The following is a 19,512-nucleotide window of genomic DNA, read 5'->3' as shown; positions in this document are numbered from 1 at the left end:
CAGAGCAGGGCTGATCCAGGGGGTTTTGGCGCTGCCCCCCTGTCACGCTGATCCCGGTGCCGGGAGCCTCGCTGCTCCGCTGATCCCGGTGCCGGGAGGCATATTACCCTTTTACTATATACGATAGAGGCCTGGTGCACGGGTGGGGGCTGGCTGGTTTGCCCTGAAGGGTGTCCTGGATCAGGGTGGGGGTCCCCACTGGGGTGCCTGGCCAGTCTGGGTGAGGGGCTGAGGACTGTTTTCCGGAAGCGGGTGACTGAAGCTCCCAACCGCTCCTTTTTTTCTTTCTTTTTTTTTTATTCTGGGCCAGCTTTAGCTCTGAGGCTTCGCTGCTGAAAACATCGATACAATGTTTCGGTCCGGCTGGCTGAACCTGGCTGAATGAAAGCCGGTTTCTGGGGTTTTGTTTAGCTTCTTATTTGTAACATAGTACATAGTTGCTTAGAGTTGCAGCTGAGAGGCCGGCAGCGGCAGGCGGGGAACGTTGGAGTTCGTCGTTACTGGAGGAAGCAAGCCTCCCTGCTCGCTTCAGTGCATGGCTGCCGGCCGCCATCTTGGCTGACAGTTAATTTGCATAAGGATATGCTGATTAGCCAATGGGAAGGGTAGCGGTCGTACGCCAATTACCATGTTTCTCTTTTATTAGTGTAGACTAGAGGCCTGGTGCACTCGGGTGGGTGGGGGGAAGAGGTCCCTCAGCCCGGCCTGTGCCCTCTCACAGTCTGGGACCCCTCGGGGGATGACCACTTGCTAGCTTAGGCCTGCTCCCCAGGGGATTGGGCCTAAGCTGGCAATCAGACATCCCTCTGGCAGCCCGGCAGCCCTCGGGGGATGTCCACTTGCCACCAGGGAGCAGACCTAAGCTGCAGTCGGACATCCTTAGCGCTGCTGAGGAGGCAGGAGAGGCTCCCACCACCACCGCTGTACTGGCAGCCGTCAGCCTGCCTGTGGCTAGGCAGAGCTCCCCATGTGAGAGCACAATGACCACCAAAGGGCAGCTCCTTCATTGAGCGTCTGCCCCCTGGTGGTCAGTGTGTGTCATAGTGGCCAGTCATTCCCAGTCTTTGTGCTGTTAGGGTCAGTTTGCATATTACCCTTTTACTATATAGGATAGAGGCCTGGTGCATGGGTGGGGGCCGGCTGGTTTGCCCTGAATGGTGTCCTGGATGAGGGTGGGGGTCCCGCTTGGGTGCCTGGCCAGCCTGGGTGAGGGGCTGATGGCTGTTTGCAGGCTGCCTGCACCCCCTTTAGGGTGGGGGTCCCAACTGGGGTGCCTGGCCAGCCTGGATGAGGAGCTGATGGCTGTTTTCAGGCTGCCCGCACTTCCTTTAGGGTGGGGGTCCCCACTGGGGTGCCTGGCCAGCTTGGATGAGGGGCTGAGGGCTGTTTTCAGGCTGCCCACACCCCTTTCAGGATGAGGGGTCCCCACTGGGATGTCTGGCCAGCCTGGATGAGGGGCTGAGGGCTGTTTTCAGGCAGGCCAAGCCTGCAACTGAAGCTCCCAATCTCTCCTTTTTTTCTTTTTTATTCTGGAATTTATTTACCTTCTGTAATTGAAACTTTGTTGCGGCTCCAGCTTTGAGGCCGGATGGCTGAAAGCAGGTATCTGGGGTTTGTTTAGCTTCTAAAATTGCAACATTGTTGCTTAGACTGGAGCTCAGAGCCGGGCTGCGGCAGGCGGGGAACCTTGGCTTCCTCCATCACTGAAGCAAGCAAGCCTCCTGTTCACTTCAGCTGTCTGGCTGCCAGCCACCATCTTGGTTGGCAGTTAGTTTGCATATCGCCCTGATTAGCCAATGGGAAGCGTAGCGGAGGTATGGTTAATTACCATGTTTGTCTATTATTAGATAGAACTAGAGGCCTGGTGCACAGATTCGTGCACTGGTGGGGTCCCTTGGCCTGGCCTGTGGGGATCAGGCTAAACCTCTAAAATCCTCCAAGGGGTTCTGCATTGCCAGAGGGTACAGGTCAGGCTGAAAGACCCCACGGGTGCACTATCAGGGCTGGAGAGGGACTGCAGGGAGGACTCCAGGGCGTGTCTGGCCCATCTCGCCCAGTCCCGGTCAGCCGGACCCCTGCAGCAAGCCGACCTACTGGGTGGAGCGTCTGCCCCCTAGTGGTCAGTACATGTCATAGCGACTGGTCGAACGAACAGTAGGACACTTAGCATATTAGGCTTTTATTATATAGGATAGACTAGAGGTCGGTGCACGAAATTCGTGCACAGGGGTGGGTCCCCACAGCCCAGCCTGCACCCTCTCCAATCCAGGACCCTACGGGATTGGGCCTAAATCGGCAATCAGACATCCTTCTCACAATCGCTCACTTACCTGCCTGCCTGATTGCCCCTACTGCCCCCCCCCTGCTGACCTGGTCACCCCTAACTGCCTCTGCCTGCTGGGCCTGATCACCCACAACTGCCCCCCATTGCAGCCTAGTTGCTCTCACTGCCCCCGCTGCTGGCATGATCGCCCCCAACTGTCCCCCCTTGCCGGCCTGGTCGCCCCCAACTACCCCCCCACCAACCTGGTCGCCCCATGCAGCCTGCTGTTCAGTCATTTGGTCGTCCCTCACTGCACCCCTGCTGGCCTGGTTGCCCCACGCAGCCTGCTGTACAGTCGTCCGTCCGGTTGTTTCGGTCATGACGGCTCCTGACTTTATATATATGGATAAAGAACTCATAGGAAGAGAAACTAAAAAAACAATCCCATTTACCATTGCAACAAAAAATTAAGATACCTAGGAATAAATTTGACCAAGGAGGTAAAGGACCTGTAATCAGAAAATTACAGGATGCTGAAAAAAGAGATAGAGGAAGACATAAACAAATGGAAGAATATACCATGTTCATGAATTGGTAGAATCAACATCATTAAAATGTCCATTCTACCCAAAGCAATCTATAGATTCAATGCACTCTGCATTAAAATACCAACAGCATATTTCAAAGACCTAGAACAAACTCTCTAAAAATTCATCTAGAGTAAAAAAAGACCCCAAATAGCTGCAGCAATCCTGAGAAAGAAGAATAATGTTGGAGGGCTCACAATACCACATATCAAGCTATATTACAAAGCCACTGTTCTCAAAACGGCCTGGTACTGGCACAAGAACAGACAAATAGACCAATGGAATAGAATAGAGAACCCAGAAATTGACCCAAACCATTATGCTCAATTAATATTTGACAAAGGAGGCAAGAGCATACAATGGAGTCAAGACAGTCTCTTCAATAAATGGTGTTGTGAAAATTGGATACATGCAAAGAAATGAAACTAGACCACCAACTTACACCATATACAAAAATAAAATGGATCAACGACTTAAACGTAAGACGGGAAACCATAAGAAACTTAGAAGCCATAGTCAGCAAAATAGCAGACATATGTTGTAAAAATATCTTTACTGATACAGCTCCTAAGGCAATGGAAACTAAAGAGAAAATAAACAAATAAAATAAAAAATAAAAAGCTCCTGCACAGCAAAAGAAACCATCAAGAAGCCCACTACATGGGAGAACATATTTGTCAATGTTATCTCCGATAAGGGTTTAATCTCCAACATTTACAGGGAACTCATACAACTTAACAAAAGGAAGATAAAGAACCCAATCAAAAAATGGGCAATGGGCCTAAATAGACACTTTTCAAAAGAGGACATACAGAAGGCCAAGAGACATATGAAAACATGCTCAAAATCACTAATCACCCGAGAGATGCAAATCAAAACGACAATGAGGTACCATCTCACACCTGTTAGAAAGGCTATCATCAACAAATCAACAAATGACAAGTGCTGGCGAGGATGCAGAGAAAAGGAACCCTGGTGAACTGCTGGTGGAAATGCAGACTGGTGTAGCCACTGTGGAGAACAGTATGGAGTTTCCTCAAAAAATTAAAAATGGAACATCCAGTTGACGCAGTAATCCCACTTCTAGGAATGTATCCCAAGAAAACAGAACACCAATCAGAAAGGATATATGTACCCCTATGTTCATTTGGAAACAGCCTAAGTGCCCATCAGCAGATGAGTGGATTAAAAAACTGTGATACATCTACACAATGGAATACTACGCTACTGTAAAAAAGGAATTCTTACCATTTGCAACAGCATGGATGGAACTGGAGAACATTATGCTAAGTGAAGTAAGCCAGTCAGAGAAAGATAAATATCACATGATCTCACTTATTTATGGAATATAATGAACAACATAAACTGATGAACAAAAATAGATCCAGAGACAGAGAAGCATTGAATACAGTGTCCAACCTATGAGGGAAGGCGGGAGGTCCGGGTACGAGATCAACCAAAGGACTTATATGCATGCATATGAGCATAACCAATGGACACAGAAGGGGAGGAAGCGTGGCCAGGGAGAGATCAATGGGGGGGAAAGGAGACTTATGCAATACTTTAAATACCCACTCTAACCTCTAGTTGAAGTCAGTTACTTCCCTTAAACAAAAAGTAAGGCTTAGAAGAGTATTCTTTAAAGAATAATGAAGTAAGCAAAACATTTTTAATTAGAGCCAATAATTGACCTTTGCTTTAATGCCAGTGAATCCAGTGCATTTGCTCTAATTTTGACATAGCTAGTGCAAAAAGACACTAATTTTTAAATTCTGAGTTGTTTAATTTTATTTATTTTTTAAAGAAATATTTTTATTGATTTTTAGATAGGAAGGGAGAGGGAGAGAAACTTCGATGTGAGAGTGTAACAACTGGCTGCCATCTGCAAACTTCCTACGGAGAAAGCCTACAAACCAGGCATGTGGCCTGACCAGTAAGCAATTTAATCTAATCAGCTGACCCAATCAACACAATCCAATTGGACTGAGTGAACAGCTTAATCCAATCAACTGATCCAATCAACGTGTTCTGATCAATCCTCATTCACTCAATTGTCTCTCATCTCTCATTTCTCTCCTCATTCTCTCATAAAGGAACAGAAGGATACCAGATTTCAAAATGATTCCAAGATGTTCATAATGGAGGAAAAAGATAAATTATGTGAATCGGACAAGGTTGGATATTATCCACATTGTATTTTAGGTTTCATAGTGAGAAAAAGCCAGAAAAGAGCCTCTTACACTAGCAACCATAGTGTGATTGGAAGGTAAGTACTATCACCATATTCCCAAATAATGTTCATCACCTATTTGCTCATCACATTTACACTTTCAACCCTGCAGCCACCACTTATAAAGCAAAGAACATTTCAGCTACTGAAAACCCAAGGCTATAATACTTTCTGAGCAACTTTTGAGTCTAAAATTGGAATACTTGATGAGTACCAGTTAACAGAATAGGAGCATAGGTGATCACACACCAAAAGTACCAGACACTGTTGAAAATTTTACTTCTTACTGTCTTCATCACAGTAACATGATTCGGCAAAGTAACAGGATCCTGTTTCCTATACTGGCAAACAAAATATTTCTTAAAACTATTTAACAAAATGAAGAACAAGAGTAGATAAAAACCAAAGGAAATTCAATTCTTGAAAGAAGGAAACCACACTGGGTAAGATCTATGGTATATCTTGAATAAATATACTGCTAAATTCAAAGTGTGATGTTGACTGCATACAGGTTCAAAAATAACAGCCACAAATGATACAGTGGAAAGAAGTTAGAAAAGGTGAATGACAACTGGATATTAAACATTACTGTTAATTTTCTTTGGTGTGATAATGGTATTTTGGTTATATAGGAGTAGTGTGGTTACTTTTAAGAAACACATATTAAATTGTATTTAAGGTGTAGTAAAGTCATGGTGCCTGCAAATTACTTTCAAGCAGTTCAGCAAAAACACTACCACAAACAAAGCAAATACAGCAACATTTTATTACAGAACATAGGGAGTGGTTATATGGGTGATCACTGTACTATTCTTCAATTTTCATAATAAAAATTCTCACAATAAAAGCTTGAATTTGGGGGGAGGAGTGTACTTACGAGCATTCCTCAAAGACTTTGACCCTTTCACAGCCCTCTGGAGGTTCCCTTTTGAACATATAACTGTTGTTGGGTTTTGGTGAAGTTGCATATTTGGGCAAAGGAGAGTTGTTCCCATTCTCTGCAATAAACAACATGCTGGATTACTAAGAAATGCTACTACATAAATGCTTAGTCATACTGTAATAAATTTTTCTTGTGTCCCCCTCCCCACCCCCCATGAGCCACTTGAGGATAGAAACAGTGTTTTACTCATCAACACCAACCCAATATCTAATTCCTGGTAAAGAGAAGAGAATGTTCGTTAAATAAATGCATAAACAAATCAAAGATTTTTATGTCTTTTTCACTTATAATCACCACCTCCTAGGCCCGTCTCTGATTTATTTTTATTCCATACACAGCACACAGACTCCAATCGCACTACCATTCTTTCCAGTACAAGTAACTGTTTGCTTATCATGCTCTCCTGTGCTACCCTTCAGAATTTCTCAGTTGATTTCTCGGCTCCTCCAGTTACCATCTCTGCTCCAGGAAGGCAGAGCCATCTGCACTGTCCTTTTGCCTATGAACTTCTCCATGCCTAAGAGATTTTCCTCTGCTGATTTCCCACAACTGCCTTCAAAGTCTGGCTCAAAGTTTTTAAAACCTTTCCAAATTAATTATATCAAAGGGAACACTTCTTACTTTGGTATTCCTGTTCAGTGCTGATGTCCTCGGTTTATACGTATTAACTTAAAATTTCTTGATACGTTACGTAAGTGTTCTGAGTTTTCAGCTTGTGTTCGCTAAGCTACAAATTCCTTGCCAAGAGTAGCACAGTGGCTCTGTTTTCTTACAAAAGAAATTCAGAGTAGCTAGTCAGTCACTAATCTCCTAAAACCAAATGCAGCAGGACACAAACTTTATGACATGCTGCTAAAGGGCAGATTTTAATGGCCACGACTTTTTAAATGTTGGAGGGTACATTTGATTGAGCCTAAGTACCAAGAGTTAGCTAAATGGTTTGCATTCACTACCTCATTTAATCCTCACAATAAACATAAGAATTATTATGCAGATTCCTGACAAGAAACACATGGCCCAATCAAGGGACTTAACTGAGTGGGTGTCAAGCTTGTGTGCACATTGGAATCACGGAGCATCTCCTAGTGCCTATTCCTACAACCCCCAGGGGCTGTGATTTAATTGGTCTGGGTGTTGGCCTGGAACAGTCATACTTTATTTAACCTAGAAGCTGGCATAAAAGGCTTCAAATAATAACATTTTACAATGGCCCATAGTTTGAAGTGACTTCTTCAGAAAACCTTATGTCCTCTGCACGTCTCAATAAGTTAAGTGTTTGGTAGTAACAGTCAGCTGTAACAATGAAACATTTTAGGATGTTCAACACACTGTATGAGGTCCTAAATAAATGACTACTGAACTGAGCTGTAGAATCCTATTAATAAAAGCTTAATATGCAAATTGTCCCCTCGGGCGATCCTTCAACCAGGAGACCGGGAGTTCGACCGCTCGCTGACGTGCACTGACCACCAGGGGGTGGCATGGAACATAGTGGGTGTCAGCGCTGCTGGCCCCAAAGGGCTCTGACGAGAGTGGGACCATGGTGGGATGGTGGAGCAAGTGAGCAGGCGGCACCAGGCCAAGGCAGGTGCGAGTAGGGGTCCGATCACCCCGCTGATCGCCCCACAGATGGCAACCAGCGGCAGCAGAGGGGGCCGGGCCCCAACCAATCACCCCACAGATGGCAACCGGCAGCAGCACGGGGCGGGGGGGGGGGGGGGAGGTATGGGGCTCCAGCACCAATTGATCACCCACAGGCGGGATGGTGGAGCAGATGAGGGGATGGTGTCAGGCCAAGGTGGATGCCAGGCGGCTGCAAGGTTGGGGGTGTGAGCTGGGGCCCTATCTCCGCAGACCAAAATATTGCCCTGATACAGACTTACGAAAGGTCCTATTTGTTTTAAAAGGTAAGAATACTAGTAATTAATATTCAAATTGCTTAGGTCACCACGTTATTTTTCAAGTTGCATAAGTAGTTTAATACTGTAAGTAGCCCTCCAGGCTTCCCTTGAATAGTCATTTTGCATGATATAAATCAGCTCTACTCCTTCTAGAAATATCACAAGTATAGATCCTAAAAAACACTAACTTAAAGGTTTCACATTTAATTAAAAAGTAGTGGGTAGCCGAAACCGGTTTGGCTCAGTGGATAGAGCGTCGGCCTGCGGACTGAAAGGTCCCAGGTTCGATTCCGGTCAGGGGCATGTACCTGGGTTGTGGGCACATCCCCAGTGGGAGATGTGCAGGAGGCAGCTGATCGATGTTTCTCTCTCATCGATGTTTCTAACTCTCTATCTCTCTCCCTTCCTCTCTGTAAAAAATCAGTAAAATATATTAAAAAAAAAAGTAGTGGGTAGTAAAAACATTACTACTAAACGACAGAGAATAAAGGGCTCTTCAAGACCAATGTTCATCTCATTTATACCCAAAAGAATGTTTCTCACTAATAAGACACTTGTATTAATAAGCACAAAGAAGAAAAAAAAAAGAATAAAAACCCATAAACTCACCCAACTTGACCATCAACGAACACACCACAATAAAACCTGTTTTGTACTCCAATTTTTAAAAATCTGTTTTGAAACACCTCAAACTAATTACCTTAGTGCAGCTTTAAGTGTGTGTGTTCTGCTAGAAAATAGAATAAATGGTAACATAGGTGGTATTGCCTTATCATCCAGTGGTAAATTCCTCCTGTACTGTACCTTTATCTCTGGGATCAACGAGCAGGTCATCAGCTGAACAAGGGCTCTCTTCGCTGCCTTCATTGGAGATGGTGAGGAATGACGCGGGGGACACAGACTGGGAGCGGCTGCTGTTGTTGCTCCCCCTGTCTGCCCCAGCAGGAGTCTGCGTGTCGATGCTGCGTGTGCTGCTACTTCTCTGTACAAGGGGAGGAGGTGCACGATGGCCATCTGGAATATCTTGTGGCTGTTATAAAAGTTGTAAAAATATGCGTATTTATCACTGATTTTGAAACTCAGCCAGAAATGCGCCCAATATTGACCTTCCCCTGTGGTTCCAGAAGACCTAGTCAGAAATCCCCTACTTATGAGCCTAATGAGAAAGAAGCCTTTGTGTTGCTCCATTAGTGACATCCCGGCCTAATCTGACTCCCCCACTGGACACTGAGCAGCCTGGGCAGACTCTCTTTCCAGGAACTGGCACCTGACAGGTGGCCAATGCTTACTGAATGACCAATTAAAGTTACTTACCATGTGCTAAATAGTATTTAAAATTTATGAAGAGGGGCCATGGTAAAATGAGAATTCTAGGTGTAACACTCAATTCCATTATTAGAAGAAAAGGTTATCCATTGTGGGAACTTCAGATACCTGATGTTAGGCCGTTACCTTCTCCCCCTGCCAATTCTGAGTTTTTTCAAAGAAACTCTGCTACATGAAGAAAAAGTTCATCACAACAGTGCTAATTATAGGGGGGAATCAAGGGGAACAATTCTAAAAAGCTTGTGGGGCTCACTTTTGAGGGAAACCAGGAACGTGTTTACCTGTGCCTCGTTGACATTTATTACATGAGGGAAAGTTTCCCTACCATGCAGCATGGAGAAGAGGGTGTGAGGAGTTGTGTTTTCTCTAATCTAAACGAACCTTTAATCTTAAGCATCAATGAAATACTACTTAAAACTCTTCAATTCATTCACTGAAGAAAAAAGCTTAGTATACTCTGTGACATGGTTTTAAATACAAACAGGAAATTTTCTGTCTTACATATGAGTCATTCTTATGTGTATTAAAGTTGGTAGAAGAGTACACAGTCTTCTGTGCATGATAGGTAAGAACTACACTTCATGATGTTCTCATTAACCTTTGAAATAGTAAGTGACAAACAATAAACAGGTAGCCCTGGCCAGATGGCTTGGTTGGAGCATTGTAGTGCATCAAAAGTTTATGCACTGGATCGACTCCGGGTCAGGGCACGTACCTAGGTTGTGGGTTTGATCCCCAGTCCGCGTGCATATGGGAGGCAACTGATCAATGTTTCTCTCTCTCTCAACCTTTCTCTCTCTCTCTCTCTCTCTCTCTCTCTCTCTCAACATATCCTAGAGTATTTAAAAAAAGAAGAAACAGTTCACGTTTAGAATTTGATGTCATATCCCTCTCTCCCCAACAAATTAGTAGCCTAATCTTTTCTTAAATGGAGTTATAATAATTAGAATTATAATAATTAGAATTATACCATCTGTCTGGTGCTTTTCAAAAACAGATAAATAAAAAATAGCTTCTGTTCAAGGATCCAAATTTAAGTCATATCAGTTGTCTCTATGACATGCAAAGAAATGAAAACTTTCACTCACTTAGTTTTTCAAAAGATAAAAATTGTCATTTTCTCTCAACAAGAAGGAAGAAACCTAAGTAAATATGAAAAACAAAATCATAAATTTTTTAATAGGTAGAAGAGTTAATGAGTAAGGATTACTTACTATAAGTTGTTCTTCCTTTTCCCCTGTCTCTTTAATTATTATTTCAATCTCCTGATTCAATCCTTCCACACTGTTCCGGAACCGGGAGCCTGTTGATTTGGTGATGGGAACTGCTGGAATAAGAGTACTCTTTGGAACAGGAGCCTTGAGAAGAGGAAATAAAGCAGGGAGAAGAGAGGTTTAACACTCATTTGAAACATACTTTTAGAGAGGAAAAAATGGCGGAGGTTTAGACGGACGTGTCGGTGCTTTGTCCCAGAGCAGACAAGGGCGAGCAGCTGAAACGGGTAACATACAGCCCAAATAAGCAGAGGAGATTCAGCTGAGAGACAGTCTGCTGCCAGGAAAGACAGCGAACTCCTAGAAAATGGGGACGGTTAGAGATTGAGGCTGAAACCTCCCCCTGGGCGCCGGCTCAGCCGCGAGACCGCGCCATCTTGAGTAGCTGTTATCTGCATCCAGAGATCGGCTACTAACCCGGAGGCAAGGGCTCTCAAGCAGCACAACTACATGAACTCAGAGGAGACCTGCTTCCCTCCACGGAAAGGTTAGACTTCCCCCAAAGGTGTGGTATGCAATTCAGATTGGAGCGAGGGACAAGCGCATGCCCACAAAGTCCGCGCCCGTTGAGGCCAGCGTGACCCGCAAGTGGGGAAGGGCTCCCGCAGGGCTGCTGGCAGAAGGGAACACTCTAAATAAGCCCATAGTTGGACTGGATGCAAAGGGGCAGCCTCAGATTCTGCCAGCTGGCCGGCTACTTGGTGCCAGGGGCCGGAGCGCACGCAGAGACTCCGCGCAGATATGGAAGGTGGAGCCCTGCGAGTTCACACAGGTTCCCAGGCTCGTGTTTAGACACTTCCTCTTAAATCTGTGAGTTTGATTGTTGAACCCAGTGCACGGGATTACCCAGTTGGGGTCGCTAGTAGAGCCTGTAGGGGAAGATTGTTTTGGGGGAGCCTGGGAAATAGAGCTGGGAGTGGCGACTGGGTCAGGTACAATAGAGAACTCCTGGTCAGAGAGGACTTATAGCCTCGGAGGTCAATCCAAACACACTGCCATCCAGAGGCAGAGCCACGAACTGACTCTTCTGTAAATACAGATATAGGCAGTATGGGGAACCAATACGGCCTGCCTTAAAATCAGGACTGTGGCTTACAACACAGAGGAACAGAGTATCAGAGGGAAATTCAACATTCTCCTGAATTCCAGGCGTGCCAAAAAGAAGAGTAGAAGATCTGAAGCACCTGCATTACTGCACATTTTTATTTTTATTTTTTTAAATTATTTGTTCACCTTTTAAGAAACCATTTTTTTCTTTTTTTTCTTTTCTTTTTTTTTCCCCATCACCTGATTTTACCCTTTCAATTACTACATTTTTATTTTTAACTAGTATTATTACTGCTACCATTTTACCATTTTTTAAAGTGTCATTTTATTTTGTCTTTATTTTATTTTGGGACTAATGTTCTCCATTTATTTTCATCGTTCCTTTAGCAACATTTTTCTCTACCTCAATTTTGCCTCTGTGCTAAAACCCTCTTCCCCACTTTTTCACTTTTGTTGTCCTGTTTCTCTTACCCTACTCCAGCTTTAGATTTTCCCTATTCTTTTTACTCCCTGTCAAAATTTCACCCTACTTATATATCCTATGTCCAATCCCCTGCTCTAAATCCTTATACACCTTTCCCTTATCTTCCTTCACTATCCAAATTTTTTCTTCTTCTTCTTCTTTTCTCTCTCTATTGTTTTATTGTTGTTTGCTTGATTGTCGAGTATATTGGGGGTTTTTTTTTAGGATTGTTTGTGAGGTTATTCTGCTTATTCTTTTTATTTTTCTGCCCTCCCCCCCCCCCCCCCGGCTATTTTCTGTGCTTCTGTTTTCCCTTGCGTCACTTGATATTATTGGTTGTTTGTAGTTTGTATTCATCTCCAGGAATCTGTTGCTGTAATTTGTTGGGATTAGTGGCGGTTCTATAGGAGTTTTCTCCTCATATAAATAGTCTCCTCCCCTCTTCTACTTCATTCTCTTTTCTCTCTTTTTTTTTTCTTCTTCTTTTTTCCCCTCCCTTTTTCCAATTTCATTTTTGCACTCCTTTTTTTTCTTTCTTTCTTTTTTCTCTTCTATCTTTTTCTCTTCTTTCTTCCTTATCTCCTAACTCTCTTAGCTCGGGTGGCCACCTTTATTTGGGGTTATTAATATCGTAAATACATTCGTGTTCAGTGCCTGGTACGTTGTGCCTTGTTGTGTTGTATTTTGTGCCTTTAAATCAACGCAGCAGATTCAAGCAACAGCGGCCTCCTGATCACCACACGCTCTGTCTGGGGAACACTTACTGTGTGTGAAGCCTCCCTCCACCAGCCAGAAGAGCCACCACAGCTGTGAACAGCACCCACCAGAGGCCCTGCTACCAACGGAGGAGCAGCTGCTACCACAACCGCCCAAGGAGCAACCACAGCCCGAGGAGTCACTGCCACCCAGGGAGCAGCCACTGCCACCCAGGGAGCAGCCACTGCCACCCAGGGAGCAGCCACTGAACAACTCAACAACTAGATGTCAGTGAGATCAAACATGGGTAGACAAAGAAACCCCCAAAGGAAAGAAAAGGAGGACTCGCCAGAAAAGCAGCTAAGTGAGACAGAGGCATGCAACATGACGGAAAAAGAATTCAGAATAAGGGTCCTAGAGTACATGCACCGGACGGAGGAAAAAATCAATACCATATGCAAGAAGCTAGAAGAAACAGATGAAAAAATCAACAACTTAAGTAAGTCCCAAGAAGAAATGAAGAGCGATATAGCTGCAATAAAAAACACCATTGAAAGTATAAACAGTAGAATAGGAGAAGTGGAGGACCGAATTAATGAATTAGAAGACAAGGAAGCAAAACACACTCAAACTGTACTGCAATTGGAGAAAAAAATTAAGACAGGAGGAGAGCCTAAGGGAGCTTTGGGACAACATGAAACGAAACAACATACGAATAATAGGGGTGCCAGAACAACAGAAAGATGAACATGGATTAGAAAACCTATTCGAAGAAATAATATCAGAAAACTTCCCTGAGGTGGGGAAGAAAAAAGTCACACAAGCCCAGAGAGTCCCAAACAAGGTGAACCCAAAAAGACCCACAACAAGACACATCATAATTACCATGGCAAATGTTCAGGACAAAGAGAGAATCTTACAGGCTGCAAGAGAGATACGGAAAGTTACATACAAGGGATCTCCCATTAGATTATCAAATGATTTCTCAACAGAAACACATCAGGCCAGAAAAGAATGGACGGAAATTTACAAAGTGATGCAAAGCAAAGGACTGAATCCAAGAATACTCTATCCAGCAAGGCTATCATTCACAATTGAAGGGGAAATAAGAAGCTTCACAGACAAAAAAAGGCTGAGGGAGTTTATCACCACCAAGCCAGCCATGCAAGAAATGCTAAAGGGACTGGTGTAAAAAGAAGAAATAAAAAGCTCAGAAAGAAAACAGCCACACACAAAAAAAGAAATGGCTACAAACAAGTACCTTTCAATAATAACTTTAAACGTAAACGGACTAAATGCTCCAACCAAAAGACATCGAGTGGCTGAATGGATAAAAAAACATGACCCATACATCTGCTGTCTACAAGAGACCCACCTCATTAGAAGGGACTCACACAGACTGAAAGTGAAGGGATGGAAAAATATCTTTCAGGCAAATGGAAAGGAAAAGAAAGCTGGGGTAGCAATACTTATATCGGACAAAATACATCTCAAAGTGAAGGCCATAACAAAAGATAAGGAAGGCCACTTCATAATACTAAAGGGATCAATACAACAAGAAGATATAACCCTGGTAAACATATATGCACCCAATGCAGGAGCACCCAAATTCATAAAAAATCTCCTGGAAGATATCAAAGGAGAGATCGACAACAATACAATCATAGTAGGGGACTTTAATACACCACTGACATCACTGGATAAGTCCTCTAGACAAACAATCAGCAAAGAAACAGCAATCCTAAATGACTCACTAGATCAGATGGACTTAATTGACATCTTCAGAACACTTCACCCCAAAGCCATGGAATATACATTCCTCTCAGGTGCTCATGGGACATATTCAAAAACAGACCACATATTGGGTCACAAGCAAAGCCTCCACAAATTCAAGAAGATTGAAATCATAAAAAGCATCTTCTCAGACCACGATGGCATAATGTTAGAAATAAACTACAATAAAAACAACCCAAAATACTCAAACACTTGGTGGCTGAATAGCATGTTATTAAATATTGATTGGGTTACCAATGAGATCAAAGAAGAAATTAAAAACATCCTGGACACTAATGACAATGAAAACACAACAATCCAAAACCTCTGGGACACAATGAAAGCAGTCCTGAGAGGAAAGTTTATAGCTCTACAGGCCTATCTCAACAAACAAGAAAAAATGATAGTAAATCATCTAACTCTACAACTCAAAGAATTAGAAAGAGAGCAACAAGAAAAGCCCAGAGTGAGCAGAAGGAAGGAGATAATAAAGATTAGAGCAGAAATAAATGACATAGAGACCAAAAAAACAATACAGAAAATCAATGAAACCAAGAGCTGGTTCTTTGAAAGGATAAACAAGATTGACAAACCTCTAGCCAGGCTGACCAAGAAGCAGAGAGAGGACCCAAATAAACCAAATCAGAAACGATAGAGGCGAAATAACAACAGACCCCACAGAAATACAAATGATTGTTAAACAATACTATGGACAACTCTACTCCAACAAACTAGACAACCTGGAGGAAATGGACAAATTCCTAGAAAAATACAACATTCCAGCACTCAATCAGGAAGAATCTAAAAATCTCAATAGGCCAATAACTATGGAAGAAATTGAAGCAGTCATCAAAAAGCTTCCAGCAAACAAAAGCCCAGGACCAGACGGCTTCACAGGGGAGTTTTACCAAACATTCAAGGAAGAACTAAAACCTATCCTCCTCAGACTACTACAAAAAATTCAAGAGGAAGGAACACTTCCAAGCTCATTCTATGAAGCCAGCATCACCCTAATACCAAAACCAGGTAAAGACAACACAATGAAAGAGAATTACAGGCAAATATCCCTCATGAACATAGATGCCAAAATCCTCAACAAAATCTTAGCAAATCGGATCCAGCAGTACATCAGAAGGATCATACACCATGACCAAGTAGGATTTATCCCAGGGATGCAAGGATGGTACAACATCCGTAAATCAATAAACGTGATACATCAAATAAACAAATTGAAAGAAAAAAACCACATGGTCATATCAATTGATGCAGAAAAAGCATTTGACAAAATCCAACACCCATTTTTGATAAAAATTCTCAGCAAGGTGGGAATAGAAGGATCATACCTCAACATAATAAAAGCCACATATGACAGGCCCACAGCCAACATCATACTCAATGGACAAAAACTAACACCATTTCCCCTAAGAACAGGAACAAGACAGGGATGCCCACTCTCACCACTCCTGTTCAACATAGTCCTGGAAGTATTAGCCATTGCAATTAGACAAGAAGAAGAAATAAAAGGCATCCAAATTGGAAAAGAGGAAGTAAAACTGTCCTTATTTGCAGACGACATGATATTATACATACAAAACCCTAGAGACTCCATCAAAAAACTACTAGACTTAATACATGAATTTGGCAATGTAGCAGGATACAAAATTAACCCCAAGAAATCTGAGGCATTTCTATACACCAATAGTGAACTTTCAGAAAGAGACATTATAAAAACAATCCCATTTACCATCGCACCAAAAAAAATTAAGATACCTAGGAATAAACTTAACTAAAGAGGTAAAAGACCTCTACTCAGAAAACTACAGGACGTTGAAAAAAGAGATAAGGAAGACATAAAGAGATGGAAGAACATACCATGTTCTTGGATTGGTAGAATCAACATCATTAAAATGTCCATTCTACCCAAAGCAATCTATAAATTCAACGCACTTCCCATTAAAATACCAATGGCCTACTTCAAAGATCTAGAACGAACTCTCCAAAAATTCATCTGGAATAAAAAAAGACCCCGAATAGCTGCAACGATCCTGAGAAAGAACAAAGTAGGCGGGATCTCAATGCCAGATATCAAGCTGTATTACAAAGCCACTGTTCTCAAAACTGCCTGGTACTGGCACAAGAACAGACATATAGATCAGTGGAATAGAATAGAGAGTCCAGAAATTAGCCCGAACCAATATGCTCAATTAATTTTTGACAAAGGAGGCATGAACATACAATGGAGCCAAGATAGTCTCTTCAATAAATGGTGTTGGGAAAATTGGACAGATATATGCAAGAAAATGAAACTAGACCACCAACTTACACCATACACAAGAATAAACTCAAAATGGATAAAGGACCTAAATGTACGACAGGAAACCATAAAAATTCTAGAAGAATCCAAAGGCAACAAAATCTCAGACATATGCAGAAGCAATTTCTTCACTGATACAGCTCCCAGGGCAGTTGAAACTAAAGAGAAAATGAACAAATGGGACTACATCAAAATAAAAAGCTTCTGCACAGCAAAAGAAACCATCAACAAAACAACAAGAAAACCCACTGCGTGGGAAAACATATTTGCCAACGTCGTATCTGATAAGGGCCTAATCTCCAACATTTATAGGGAACTCATACAACTTAACAAAAGGAAGATAAACAATCCAATCAAAAAATGGGCAAAGGATCTAAATAGACACCTTTTAAAAGAGGACATTCAGAAAGCCAAGAGACATATGAAAACATGCTCAAAGTCGCTAATCATCCGAGAGATGCAAATCAAAACGACAATGAGGCACCTGTCAGGATGGCTATCATCAACAAATCAACAAACGACAAGTGCTGGAGAGGATGTGGAGAAAAAGGAACACTTGTGCACTGCTGGTGGGAATGCAGACTGGTGCAGCCACTATGGAAGACAGTATGGAGTTTCCTCAAAAAACTGGAAATGGAACTCCCATTTGACCCTGTGATCCCACTTCTAGTAATATATCCCAAGAAACCAGAAACACCAATCAGAAAGGATATGTGCACCCATATGTTCATAGCAGCACAATTTACCATAGCTAAGATCTGGAAACAGCCTAAGTGCCCATCAGTAGATGAATGGATTAGAAAACTGTGGTACATCTACACGATGGAATACTATGCTGCTGTAAAAAAGAAGGAACTCTTACCATTTGCAACAGCATGGATGGAACTGGAGAGCATTATGCTAAGTGAAATAAGCCAGTCAATGAAGGAAAAATACCACATGATCTCACTCATTCATGGATAATAAAGACCATTACAAACTTTTGAACAATAATAGATACAGAGGCAGAGCTGCCTCAAACTGATTGTCAAACTGCAGTGGGAAGGCCAGGGAGGGTTGGGGGGCAGGAGGGAGGGGGGTAAGAGATCAACCGAAGGACTTGAATGCATGTAAAGACTTGAATGCATGCATATAAGCATAACTAATGGACATAAGACACTGGGGGGTAAGGGAGGCCAGGGGATTGTCAAGGGCGGGGGGGGGGGGGGGGAAAGACACATATGTAATACCCTTTGTAATACTTTTAGCAATTAAAAAAAAAATAACAAAACAAAAAAAACAAAAATAAAGTACCCAGATTTCTGACCTTTGAGATAATAAAGAGGTTTGTTTAAGCTATTAAAAAAAAAACAAACATACTATTAATTTACATGAGTAACTCTAAAATAAAATAAAAATACAGTCTATAGGCCTCGTAAAAAGTGTGAGTGACCAAATCTCCTTCTCAGTATACTGTACATTAAAAACAATTTAAAGATAAAAACCCAGACAATCAAGATAGACTTTCAGAAGTATATTCACATCTATGAGGAACTATAAAGGGAAAACGGATAAAAGAATACTAAAAGAATTTCAATCTCAAATTATTGTATGATTGTAACAGAGTTCTAATTTCACACATAACTTTAAAGTCCTCTAGTGACACAATTAACTGTATTTATAGCAAAACTTCGATGGGAATATTCCTGTAAAATTTACTTACTTATACTTCCATTGTAATGATTTTAATGTTTTTTTAAGGAATGAAAATGCTATGATTTATTTTCTTTTTTTTTCCAAAGCCTATCTCTAACTTAAAAAAACATTTTTTTTCCCTGACAGTTATTGCTTTTGAAAAGAAGTAACTGATAACATAATTATAGGATATTACTCGGTTTCTTTTTTTTAAATATTTTATTGATTTTTTACAGAGAGGAAGGGAGAGGAATAGAGAGTTAGAAACATCGATAAGAGAGAAACACCAATCAGCTGCCTCCTGCACACTCCCCACTGGGGATGTGCCCGCAACCAAGGTACATGCCCTTGACCGGAATCGAACCTGGGGCCCTTGAGTCCACAGGCTGACGCTCTATCCAATGAGCCAAACCGGTTAGGGCATTACTTGGTTTCTTGACAAAATACTCAAAATTAAATATGAGACAAGAATTGCAAAGGCCCTGACTGGATGGCTCAGCTGCTTGGAGCGTTGTCCCATACACTGAAAAGGTTGTGGGTTCGATTCCCAGTCAGGGCACATATCTAGGTGCGGGTTCAAAACCCAGTGGGGGAGAGTACAGGAGACAACCAATCAATGTTCCTCTCTCTCTAAAATCAATAAAAACATATCCTTGGGTGAGGATTTAAAAAAAAAAGAATTGCAAAAATATCCGCCAAAGTTCAATGCAACAGTGTGCCTGAGATCTCTTGTAAATTGCCCTGCTGCCCGGTAAAAAAATGTGATTAACCCACCATTCACTTGGAGGTTTCTTTGAAAAACTTGTCTTTCTGAGGAAGGTGGGTAAGCAAAAAGGTAACAGGGCCTTTGATCAATTATCACTAGTTCCATTCAATGGACAACCCTGTCCTCTGACATAGAACTTAGTGTTAAACCTGTATTCCTCCTCTTTTATTCCTGCTCACCATTATAATTGATATTTTTAAAAATTAAGCATAACACATTAACATCCTCAGACAGCAGGACTGGTGAGAAAGATCC

At 42.3% G+C, this 19,512-nt stretch overlaps 1 protein-coding gene across 1 annotated transcript in view; it reads right to left on the bottom strand.

Annotated features, from left to right (window-relative positions):
• FAM117B (family with sequence similarity 117 member B) overlaps positions 1-19,512 on the bottom strand; it is a 60,302-nt gene that overhangs the window by 10,008 nt on the left and 30,782 nt on the right. Inside the window, exons 4-6 of the mRNA XM_023760361.1 lie at positions 10,465-10,608; positions 8,729-8,954; positions 5,958-6,078 (exon numbers count right to left, since the gene is read on the bottom strand). Of these exons, the coding sequence (XP_023616129.1) occupies positions 5,958-6,078; positions 8,729-8,954; positions 10,465-10,608 (491 nt within the window). The remainder of the gene's footprint in view (positions 1-5,957; positions 6,079-8,728; positions 8,955-10,464; positions 10,609-19,512) is intronic.

The sequence above is a fragment of the Myotis lucifugus genome, unplaced genomic scaffold (assembly GCF_000147115.1).
Source record: "Myotis lucifugus unplaced genomic scaffold, Myoluc2.0 scaffold_3, whole genome shotgun sequence".
NCBI lineage: Eukaryota > Metazoa > Chordata > Mammalia > Chiroptera > Vespertilionidae > Myotis > Myotis lucifugus.
This window is presented reverse-complemented; position numbering and strand designations above follow the sequence as displayed.